At 47.6% G+C, this 12474-nt stretch overlaps 2 protein-coding genes and 1 long non-coding RNA gene across 3 annotated transcripts in view; 1 reads left to right on the top strand and 2 right to left on the bottom strand.

Annotated features, from left to right (window-relative positions):
- Positions 1–12474, bottom strand: part of tbc1d20 (TBC1 domain family, member 20) — a 198365-nt gene that overhangs the window by 55744 nt on the left and 130147 nt on the right. The gene's annotated exons all lie outside the window — the stretch shown is intronic.
- igsf21a (immunoglobin superfamily, member 21a) overlaps positions 1–12474 on the top strand; it is a 157261-nt gene that overhangs the window by 84282 nt on the left and 60505 nt on the right. Inside the window, exons 3-4 of the mRNA XM_052076992.1 lie at positions 4726–4847; positions 12047–12165. Of these exons, the coding sequence (XP_051932952.1) occupies positions 4726–4847; positions 12047–12165 (241 nt within the window). The remainder of the gene's footprint in view (positions 1–4725; positions 4848–12046; positions 12166–12474) is intronic.
- Positions 4900–12474, bottom strand: part of LOC127608118 (uncharacterized) — a 321393-nt gene continuing 313818 nt past the window's right edge. The window contains exon 2 of the long non-coding RNA XR_007964185.1: positions 4900–5848. This is a non-coding gene — a long non-coding RNA (uncharacterized LOC127608118). The remainder of the gene's footprint in view (positions 5849–12474) is intronic.

The following is a 12474-nucleotide window of genomic DNA, read 5'->3' as shown; positions in this document are numbered from 1 at the left end:
GTGCTCAATAGGAATAAATCTCATTAAGACCTTTTTTTTTTGTTTCATAATTATTATAAGAGGGAAGCAGCTTCATTGACATTCGAGACTTGTCGAGATTTCGAGATCACAAACAAAATGCTTGAAAAGTGAAATTTCATATTTAATGATGAGATTCCCTCATGCTTATCAGAGAGTTGAAAAGTGGGAGGTGGGGGGGTCTTCAGTCATCATCGGCATAGTTATGCTTTGCTATTCGAAAATTCACAGTATCGGCATTATTGTTTTTTCTTCCTGCAGCTATTCACCGAACAAGTCACTTCTTTGCGTAGAATTACATTCATTCATTCATTCATTCATCTTCCGAGCCGCTTGATCCTCACTAGGGTCGCGGGGGGTGCTGGAGCCCATCCCAGCCGTCTCCGGGCAGTAGGCGGGGGACACCCCGAATTGGTTGCCAGCCAATCACAGGGCACACAGAGACGAACAATCATCCACGCTCACACTCACACCTAGGGACAATTTAGAGTGCTTAATCTGCCTGCCACGCATGTTTTTGGAATGTGGGAGGAAACCGGAGCACCCGGGGAAAACCCATGCAGACCCGGGGAGAACATGCAAACTCCACACAGGGAGGCCGCAGCTGGAATCGAACCCGGTACCTCTGCACTGTGAAGCCGACGTGCTAACCACTGGACTACCGGGCCGCTGCGTAGAATTTGCGCTTTCTAAAACAGATTGCGATGATGCTGCCAAAGTGTAAAGGAACTATGTTGAAGTGAGACATCTCAAATCAGAGATGAGCTTTGTATCATGGGGAGGAGCTAAGTTTAGCCTGCGTTAATGGATGGATGGACCGATTTTTTTATTTATTTGCCTTGATTTGTGAGTGAAAATGTGAGATCAAAGCAGCTTCAAAAATGCTCACGCTGTTTATTATTGTCACTCCCAAGTGAAGTTTACACGCAAACCTACACAGTAAATTCCATATTTTAAACGTAGCTTATCTTTCAATCAGCGTAATTATCTTCTCACCAACAATACAAAACAACGTGGACGGGCTATCCAACAACAACGCATGTTTAAAGATGATATAACGACACTCGCGGGCATATATTCGTTATCCTCAGCGTAGAACCACCAATATTACTGTGATTTGCTGAGGAGTTTTGACCGACTCCTTGTATTTCGGTACCGTAAACCGTAACTGCACTGTTTTATGCTGCTCCCAGGTGGCACACCCGCAGGAGTTGCAATGTCCGGCATGTGTACATATATATATATATATATATATATATATATATATACATATATATATATATATTCATTCATTCATTCATCTTCCGAGCCGCTTGATCCTCACTAGGGTCGTGGGGGGTGCTGGAGCCTATCCCAGCTGTCTTCGGTGCACTAGGTGGGGGACACCCTGAATCGGTTGCCAGCAGGGCACACAGAAACAAACAACCATCCGCACTCACACTCACACCTAGGGACAATTTAGAGTGTTCAATCAGCCTGCCATGCATGTTTTTGGAATGTGGGAGGAAACCGGAGCACCCGGAGAAAACCCACGCAGGCCCGGGGAGAACATGCAAACTCCACACAGAGAGGCCGGAGCTGGAATCGAACCCGGTACCTCTGCAGTGTGAAGCCGACGTGCTAACCACTGGACTACCGGGCCGCCCCTATATATGTATATATAAATCATAAAAATAAAGTGACTCGATATGAGCTTGGCCCATATCCCCTCTCCGCGAAAAGCAGTGGATTACTCAACCATATAAGGCCTTGCTGCGGTGTTCTGACCTGCGGTGATGATGCAGGAATTCAAATGGAATCTCTCACAGTCGGCCCGTGGCGAATGAGCCCGAATGTCCTCTCGTGGCCGCCGCCGCTTGAAATAGCACGTGGCCAGACTGCCAGTGGGAAGAGGGTTTGGCTTAACCCCCCCCCCCCCCCCCCCCCCCCCACGGTCAGCAAGTACGTGTGGCATCAACGGCCAAGCCGCTCTCCCGCGTCTGCAGAGAGCTCTCGTGCAGGCAATGCAGCTGCCCCATTGTCAGCTACCCGTCTGTGGCACCCTCTCACCTGCGAATGCTCGATCCCGTGGGGAGAAGGCGATGCGACTCTTTCATGCCGCTGTGTGTTGGAGAGGTGGGATGCATTGTGTGCACGCCGTGGCCTAGATTCGACTCCACAATCGCGGGGAAGCATTTCCCTCCTCGTCTGATGCTACTTTACTGCAATCAGATGCTATTCATCATCCCCAACCCCGCCCCTCCCAGTCGAATTTCCTCCCACTTCCACACACACACACACACACACACACACACACACACATATCTCAATCTGGAACCTCTTTGAAAGCAATTGGGCAGCAGGGCATACACAGACGCTATCTTTGGCATGTATCAGTCAAGAGGAGTTGAGAGGGGGGGGCTCTTCATTTCATTCCATTTTCTGGCCATCCATTCCCAACATTCTTTCGGGGTCATTGGTGAGTGGGAGCCAATGCCAGCTGATTGTGGGCGAGAAGGTGAGCTACACCTTGGGTTCATTTTCGCCTATGAAGGAGTCCGAGTCCGGGTGCATGTTCGCACCCGCTCAAATGACCAAAAACTTGAGAGCAAATGTGATTTTGGGAAATAGCCGTGTGCGCACGACCCTCCTGACCAAAGCTGAGCTTAATGTGGATTTGTACTGCTCTGCGCGCCATAATTAGTGTTCCACTGCCGGTAGTCCAGTGGTTAGCACGTGGGCTTCACAGTGCAGAGGTACCGGGTTCGATTCCAGCTCCGGCCTCCCTGTGTGGAGTTTGCATGTTCTCCCCGGGCCTGCGTGGGTTTTCTCCGGGTCCTCCGGTTTCCTCCCACATTCCAAAAATATGCATGGCAGGCTGATTGAACACTCTAAATTGTCCCTAGGTGTGAGTGTGAGCGTGAATGGTTGTTCGTCTATGTGTGCCCTGCGATTGGCTGGCAACCGATTCAGGGTGTCCCCCGCCTACTGCCCGGAGACGGCTGGGATGGGCTCCAGCACCCCCCGCGACCCTAGTGAGGATCAAGCGGTACGGAAGATGAATGAATGAATGCGTGTAGAAAATGTTCATATTACTCTTTGTAGGATTGTAGTTCACCACTGATCAGGAAAATAACGACAACGACAAGCAAAAATTCAGGATGTTCCATGGTCACGTCTGCCCATTTCCAGACAAACCAGCTTTGCAGATCCGCCGTCCATTTTTTTTATTCAAACATGACAAATAGATGAAGATGAAATGGACCATATGTCCATTACTAAGTCAAGTCAACAGTACTTCTCGAGCACTTTCAAACAGCCATCGCTGCATACAAAGTGCTGTACATGGAGCGATTTAACATACACAATAAACAGTAAGACGAATCGGTACTAAAGGCGGTAGAAAGCACCAAGCAGTAAAATCAAGAACAAATCTAAGTCATGCTGAGTCATACTAACCCATTATGTACAGTATGTCTCTTTACAGCACAAGGACGACATCTAATAATCTCGAAGATGCTACATGTCATCATCTTACTTGCACGGGTACATTAATAAATGGCAGACAGGTACAAAAAGACGGATTTTATTTTATTTTATTTTTTTGCTTTCAATGTTCGGACGTATTCTGCCATCCTGTCCTTTGAATGGTTTTTAAAAGCACGTAGACGAACAAACGAAAAAAAATACATAAAATAAAAATAAAAGGACGTGATTGCTGTTCATTTCAGACGTTTGCTTCAAACATCGACTCCGAAATGCATTACACGATGATGTAACATGTTTGTAATGACTTGCCCCAAACAAAATGACTTGCTTTAACTTCGAGGGTTGGACCGGAGTCTTTCTTTCATGAGTCTCCGTCCCATCTCTTGTCATTTCCTTCCACGTTCCTACTTTCGGTTGTTTCGGCACCGTCGCCCGCTCAGCCCCGAGGCGTCGAATGATTGTTTGCTCTCGTAAATACCATTTGGCTTTGTGTCTTTGTGTGTTGCACTATAACGCCTCATCAAGAAACGCTTTGACGTTTTTTAAACCGAGAGAGGAGGATTGGCTTGATGTGAATGATACCTTCTAAACTAGAAAAAAAAAAAAAAAAGCAAAGGGGCTTGCTTCCGGACCCACCAAACAATTTCCTTCTTCAAAGCGGCATTAGCTGCTCCGTTAAAATCCTGTCAGCCCCGCCCCCCCACTACCCCCTTTATGGCAGCTTGAGGCCTTCGCGCAAGAGAAGAAATCACTGTTATTCACATGCTAAGTGACTTTTGCAATCCTGTGGATATTCGAGGAAAGGAAAGAACTACTCATTCATCGCTCTGCCCGGGAAAAACGAAGAAAAGGAAAAGAGGAGAGCAGCGTTTTTGGAGTACGCTCCTCCGAAAGTCGTTATATGTCCCGAATGCAACACTCTCAATGCCTCCCGCGTCATGAAGCTTCAACCATGACCACGCCGGAGAGACTCCCAGATGTGATCTCCCCCCCAAAAAAAGCAGCTGTTCAACGGCTTTGCCCGGAGCTCTACAGGCTTATCATTCCGGCACATTAATCAATGAGGCAATTACACGCCTCTCCTCCACCGCGGGCCCCCGCCGACAACAGGTTGCGCGTCGGCAGAGCTCAAGGTGCGAAAAGGTTGGCCCCGTCCCATCCATCAGCAGATGAATCACGAGCGTCTTCTCTCTCCGTCTCTCTCCCTTTTTTTTTCCTTTTCCTACCCTCGCTTTGCAGGTCACAGACGGAGGCACCATCAAGCAGAAAATCTTCACCTACGACGCCATGTTCAATACCAACTACTCTCACATGGAGGACTACCGCAGGCGCGAGGACCTCGTGTACCAGTCAACTGTTCGGTGAGTCTTACTCAACCTCGCGGGGGTTGCTTCACTTTTTTTTTATGAGACGAAAACCAAAAATGAAAAAAAAAATAAACGGCGGTTGAACTGAACCAAGGTCAAACTTTATGCGGAACGAGGCTGGTCCGAATGGGACAAGCGTTTTGAGGGGCATCCTTCATGCGCAACGACGTCGCCGATAACTGCGCGCAAAGGCGACGATATTGTTTACTTTACCGCTAATGTCTTTAGCCAAATGCTAACTGCATAATTCTGCCGCTAAATGCAGAGCTGGAGCTCTTGTTATGTCTCGGATAAACCGTTTTTGTAGGGATCCAAAAAGCGTAGACAAAAACAAGGTCTCCGTAGGAAAAAACAATTTAATCTCTCAATCGCACCGATGGTGAGAAAATAAAGCGCTTGGTCCACAATAAGGACCAGGAGGCAAATCCAAATGAGTAACAAAAAGTGCTTGTACAAAAGAGCAAGGAAGAAAAATAAAGACCGCAAACTACCAACGAAAAACAATGTAACACGAGTACACGCACAAAAGCCAGATCATCAAAACAAAACAGTACTTAGTCAAAAATGGGTACAGAGAAGTCCATCCATCCATCCATCCATCATCTACCGCTTATCCGGGGCCGGGTCGCGGGGGCAACAGCTTTAGCAGGGAAGCCCAGACTTCCCTCTCCCTAGCTACTTCTTCCAGCTCTCCCCGGGGGATCCCGAGTCGTTCCCAGGCCAGCTGGGTGACATAGTCTCTCCAGCGTGTCCTGGGTCTTCCTCGGGGTCTCCTCCCGGTGGGACATGACCGGAACACCTCACCGGGGAGGCGCTCAGGAGGCATCCGAATCAGATGCCCAAGCCACCTCATCTGGCTCCTCTCGATGTGGAGGAGAAGCGGCTCGACTCTGAGCCCCTCCCGGATGACCGAGCTTCTCACCTTATCTCTAAGGGAGAGCCCGGACACCCTGCGGAGAAAACTCATTTCAGCCGCTTGTATCCGGGATCTCGTTCTTTCGGTCACGACCCATAGCTCGTGACCATAGGTGAGGGTTGGGACGTAGATCGACCGGTAAATTGAGAGCTTCGCCCTTTGGCTCAGCTCCTTCTTCACCACGACAGACCGATACAACGTCCGCAGGTACCGAGAAGTATAACGCGAAATCACGACGAGGTCAAAAGCCAATAAATCAAAGAACAGCAAAGACAGCAATGCCATAGAACAATACTCCCACAACAGGTGAATGGCGGAGGAGTCCTTAAATGCTGAGTCTAATGATTACAGATTGGCAGCTGGTGTGCCAGAAAGTCCGCTCATGCCACCTGCTGGCCAGACCGCAAAACCTAAACGTGACAGCTCTTCTGGACAACTTGCAATAACGCTCAGCTATTTGTCTCAACAACTTTAACAGAAAGCTGATGAAACGAAATCGACAAAACAAACCGACTTTTGCGTTTTTAAATAAAGTGGCCCTTTCATCCTTCCATTTTGATGGACGCGGAAAAAAAAAAAAGTTTGGACACCCCTGATTTAAACGCAAAGGAAGCCAAGGTACGGTCGGATACACATTTTGCTGTCACAAATGCGCATTTTGAAGTCTTGTTCATTGCGATGCGCTCGGTCAGTTTGACTTCCACCGACTTTCAACCCACCTGATGTGAGGCTGCATTCTGTGGACTCCAGTGAATAAATTTGCATTAAAAAAAAGCGAGAATGAGCCACATAAGAAAGGTATTTCACGTCCGATCAGGACCAGGTCCTGGTCCTGATCGGCTTGGGTAAACACTAATTAGCCACTCTGTTCAGGATAGAGGGTTCAGTCTTCATGAATTAGCAAACATCTGGCCCCCGTGTTCCTTTCGTGATACTTAAATCCGTGTTAAGATCCGCCCTGCATACTTATGAAGAGATTTCGCTGAGAGTCGGTGCGAGTTAGAGGAAGACAAGGTGGGAGTGACCTCCTTGAAACATCTTTCGGGATTGTCTCGGCTTCATCTGCCTGAATGTCTTTGCTAGACTTGAGTTCCAGCTGCTTTGGGCTCCCACCTTGGGACCAAATCGGTTCAACAAGGCGAAGGAAGCTCGGACCGTACGTCTGAACCGATGGTTTTGTTTGAATCCGGCACGCTTTTGGAACAATACCAGTCATTTATTGTGTTTTCCATCTCCCGTCACGGCTGGTGTTCACGTCGCTTTCGTCGTGCATTGCTTCTGTTTATCTGGCTTTGTACACCCTACTCCCCCCCCCCCCCCCCTACTCTTGTTTGGTGCGGCTGCCCAACTGAGGATGATTTATCTGGACAAGCCTACTATCCCTTTGGGAGGGTAGCATCATTACAGCGGGAACACACACACACACACACACACACATTCACGACAAACTGGAAAAAAAGTCGGATTTAAAAAATGAACATGCAGATAGAAACTAGGCCACGCTGACCTTTACTCACATTTTGATCAGCGCGGTTGGCCTGCGTGGTCAGCTCGGGACAATCTCCTTCCGTAGCGTCTTGTACACAAGTACTGATGATTATAAGAAAAAATATTCGGCCCCTTTAACTGCTGGCCACTCTAAAATGCTGGTTAATTGCTGTTATAAAATGTTTTTTGACCCTTTCATACACAGAACCGGGGCTTAGTTTAGCATCGGCAATGGGTATTTCACGAAAAAAAAATTTGTATAACTTGGAGGAAAACAAACAAAACAGGGAATGGGATTGTTAAATTTTTTTAAAACCGTCGTAAAAGTCAATTCAGAGATTTGCTTTTCTGACTAATCAGGATCCAGGACGCACCTTAAAGTGTTTTGCAGCTATCCTGATTTTCTTTTTCTTACACGGCGCCCAGTGACACACTTGAGCATCGAGCGTGCGGGGGAACGGGGACCTCAAGGACCGGAATTTGAGACCCCTGCTTTGAATGGTCGGCCGGCGTGGACGCTTTAGAGAGACTTTTTTTTCGGCCGCGATTGGGCGCGTGACGTGGAGAAAAATCCGGTTTCAAGTCAGCCAGCGGGTGGATGGGGCAGAATCTCACTTAAGAGCGCCTCGTTGTGAGTCTGGAGCTCCACTGACTCTCGGTGAGCTTGTATTTCTTTCTTGAGACCAAATTATTCGTACACGGGTGAGTGCTTTCACAACATACAAATTCATGAACATCATCACCACTCAAAATGTTGCTTTTGATTAAGCCGTGCCTGCAGATTGGAAATCAATCTCAATGTTTCATAAAGCAAAGCGCTTCCTCCAGATTAGCTTTTTTTTTCCTGATTGAGAAAAAAAATAGCAATGGAGGACGTTGTGGCCACTCGACGGTGATCAAACGTGACACAGGTTTGCTCCGACAGGCCACTCCACAAAATCTTTCAAAGCAGCCGTTGATTTGTTTCTCTCTGTTGAAGTGGCAAGGCCTCGCGAACAAACGTGACGGCGCTCGCGAGGAGCTGATGACACTCAAAGTGTGGAGAACCTCTCGTGCTCAACCTCAGATCATGACGCAGGAATACCGCGTGGCTCGTATCGGCGCGACGGGGCATCGCTTCCGCAGCTTTTACGTGTTTGGTTTTACACGCCAAAGTGGCAATTTGAAAACGGCTCTTCGCCATTTGTGTTTGTTTATCGCCGCAGGTGTGCGTCATTCTCTCTCCTCGTTACAAATAAACTCGGTGATAAAATACAACAAGTTGTAGCCAACCAGGAAACTTCACATGCACTTTGGAAAAATGATTTCACCTCGCCAGGAGATGAGTTGCAGTGGACCGCATGAATGTTTAGCCGGAGCAGATGTCAGGTACACTTCTTGTCTATTTGAAATGAAAGTCCACCGTGCGCTCGTCCATCCACTTTCTCACGTTCACGCCTCTGAGAGTACAGGAAGAAGATGATTTAGGAAAGCGTCCATGGTACCATGAGAAAGGAACAAAGAAAAAAAAACCCGCAAGCAAGAGGAAAAAAAAAAGCCGGATTTTAACCGCAGGGCTCAAGACACTGAGGCAGATGTGCAGACGTCTTCGTCGCCATGCCTCCCCTATGGGGGGGTCATTAAACTGATTCTCCCAATTTGTTGTGATTGTTGTGATACATGCATGTGTGCTGTTTGATTGAATTATAATTTATGAGGCACCGACACATTTTTACAGCGTTGGAATACGTTAAGAATGTTTGTGTCCAACCAAAAATATATTTCCCCCCCCACCATCTTTTTCCATTTTCAAACATTTTTGAAAAAGCTCCAGGGAGCCACTAGGGTGGCGCTAAAGAGCCTCCATGCGGCTCCAGAGCGACCCCCGCTTTAACCTGACCTTAACCCTAACACACTTTTTACGCGGTTTATGCGTACTTTCATTCGGAACAGGACTTGGGCTGTGACTGACAACGTTTCACAAGATTCAGAGACCACTCAAAAGACTGAATTGGGTCGGCAATGAGTGCGATCGGTGCCCTTATAAGAGTTTTTTTTTTTTTTACGTACCATCTCCACATTCATTCCCATTGTGTAAACGTGTATGTGAGCAGCGGGATTGAATTAGGATTCACAAGGCAAAGGAATCACTGGAAAGTCTGTATTATGATCAACCCCCCCCCCCCACCGCACCCCCGCACCCCACCCCCACCTCTCTTTCCAATAATTCCCCCTCTGTTTTATCACCGAGCACGGTCCCTTGCATTCATAGCAGGATTTGAATCTGTGAATGTGCCGCTTAGGCTAGCAAACAAGAGAGCCGCGGCTTTGCGGGGAAGGAACGGAGAGACAAGCTTCATCGGCGCTTAGTCTAATCTAAGTAAAACCAATCACACATGCCTCAGTGCTCGCTATTCTCCTCATCGTTTTTGTTTTGCGTGGTTTTTTTTTGGTTTTTGTTTTCCTTGCAGGATACACGAGCGATTACACACCTTCTCTTTGCATGCTTAAGCTAACCTGCTTAGGCTACTTTGACCTTTTGTCGGCCATAAAGCTTTCGGCCAGAAGGAATTTCTGACGGCGTGCTTTTTATTTTGACGGAGGGATTGAGCGAAGGAGCGGCTTTCTTTCACGCTCCATCGAGTCGGTCCCACATGCCGGCATTAGGAAGCGGCCAAGGGCGTCGTGGGGACAGGCCTCCGAAACAGGAAAAGAGCTTTCCGATAACAACCGCCGGGCGACAATCCATCCCCCCCTCTGCCGTGTTCTGGCCACGCTTCCCTCAGAAAAAAAAAATGTGTGTTGATTCACTCTTTGCACCGAGACAAACCCAAATATGGGCTCATTGAGATTGACGAGTTGAAGCGACTCCGTCTGTTATCCGGTTGAGTGTGTGCTTTGGCAAAAGCTATCCTCACAATGAGCATCATTTGTCTCTGGCTCGCCGTATCCATCCTGTCCAAACACTGCAAACTCATTCACTCTCTTTGCCTTCTTCACCTGAAGTGCAATATCCGCATGGCTTTTTTCTATTTTGGGAACCGACTCTGCCTCCAAAGCCCCAAAACACACCCTGTAAGTTTGTTTCAGTGAACACCGCGTGTCATGTGACGGACAGGCGATCACTTCAGCATAAACCGCCGGGAGTTGGGATGCACTTTGGCCTCTTTTTTGGTCCCAGACAAGATAAGTGGTGTAAGGAGATGGACAGGCGAACGGATAGGTTTCAGGACCGCTGTGAATTGTTTCTATTACAGATTCAAACCACCCGTGGATGGATAGAAAGCGATTCATTGGAACTCTTGTCGCTGTTTCTGAGATTAGAGTCTGACAGCTGGGGTTAGGGTACACTTGTAACTGTCTCTGAGTTGGTTTGTCTTTGGATTTTGGGGGGGTTAATAAACCTTAACAAGTGAGGGGGTGGGTTCTTGGAGCGTTCACCGAGTTCTGTCTTTGGGATAAAGTTGTGGGTTAGGACTCTTGAAGTCTCTGAGTTAAGAATTAGTCGTAAGTCTTTGGAGTGGGAATGAGGATAAATGTAGGTTTCGGGTTAGGGGACACTTTTTAGTTGGTCCTCAGATGAGGCTTCCGAAGGTGAGGTAAAGGGCAGCTTGGTTGCTGTCTCAGAGTACGGTTTGGGGGGGTCAATGGTCAGGCTTGGACTCTCTTGAAACCCCAGTCCTAACTTTGTGTGTGCTGACACCAACCGCGTTCGGCTAATTCACTTCCTAGCGCAGTTAAATCTGAACGTCCAGAAGACAGGGAGTCTCATCCTCACTCCCAAAAATCATATACAGTACTGAAAAGATAATAGAACAATCGTGCAATATTTCTCAAGAGCGTCAGTATTGATTCTCACCGACAAACACTGGTCGGGTGTGTCTGAATTCACTGTAGTTGGAGTGTCCTTTCCGGCCTCCTTCTGGCAGACGGCGCATATCCTCCCCCTTGATGTTCTCCGTCTCTCTTTCTCTCTTGTCTCCATTTGAATCCGCGAATGCCTCTGCAGTCGCGCGGGACTGTGGAGACCAGCTTGGGCTTAGTGTGTAGAAACAAAAGCAACGGGCTATATCAGCGTTTACTAGGATGGAGCCAGCCAAGACAAAGCCAATTAGCTCCCCGCCGGGGAGGCTCACAGTGCTATGCTCATCATTTTATACTGTGGCGAGAGAGGGAAAAAAAAGAAAGAGATTATTTTACGCTTATCCCCCCGAGGAAGAGCTTCATACAATCTCCTTTCTTGTCTCGAGGTGCGCGCACTTTAAAAAATATATATATACTTAGCTTTTTCAAACATTTGTTCATCATTTCAATACGTATTTGCTTTTGGCAAGTCTTCTTTTGACGATGGCGACGACTATTTCACTTTTGTTATCTTAGCATGGAAAGATTGAGGCGTTGGTTTGCTAATGGAGGAATTTAGAAGGTTAGGGAACGGACCAATGGAAGGATGGTAGAAACTGATGTAGGTTGGAGACCAAGTCGTGTGAGCTGATCAGGGGGTCCCACTAAGCTTCAGCCGAGATCGAAAGGGCAATAGATTGCTCTCATTGATCAACTAAGTTTGATGACACCCTGCACCTAATAATCGGAAATTTGGGGCCATTCGTGGAATCGGATATGCCCCCGTCCGGATTTCCGTTTTGCATCCCACTAACAGTACAGTCGAACCTCGTGACAACGTACCTAGAGGGACATCATTGTCCGAAAAAGGCTTCATTGTCATATTTTCGTGGACTGTGGATTGTATTTTTACCTTTGTCTCTGTTGTGCTTTGCCTCGATTCGCCTCACTCGCTATGTTTTCCCAGGCTCCCGGAGGTTCGGATCTCGGACAATGGACCGTACGAATGCCACGTGGGCATCTACGACCGGGCAACGAGGGAGAAGGTCGTGCTGGCGTCGGGGAATGTCTTCCTCACCGTCATGGGTGAGTTACTACCCTCCTTTTTTTGTCGGGTTCTGGGATCAGAGTTTCTGGTATATTTATAGTTTAAAACATTACTTGTAAATTTTTGCAGGGATGGCATCCATTTTTGGACTTGTAAATAGCGTGGTTTATTTTACACCGGGCCATTCCGTGTCCAGATCTTATTGATATGAGCTGTTCCTATGTGTAAAACAATGCACGTGTTAAGCTAGGTGGCAATCTGTCTTGAGTGTCATGTTTTCTCTCCGTTTTGATTTCAAGACCGGGTGATTCGAACGAGCCAAAACAATCCTGCTGGCTCTATTCACA

The sequence above is a fragment of the Hippocampus zosterae genome, chromosome 9, assembly GCF_025434085.1.
Source record: "Hippocampus zosterae strain Florida chromosome 9, ASM2543408v3, whole genome shotgun sequence".
Taxonomy (NCBI): Eukaryota; Metazoa; Chordata; class Actinopteri; order Syngnathiformes; family Syngnathidae; genus Hippocampus; species Hippocampus zosterae.
Note: the sequence above shows the minus strand (reverse complement) of the source record. Positions and strands in the feature narration are given on the sequence as shown.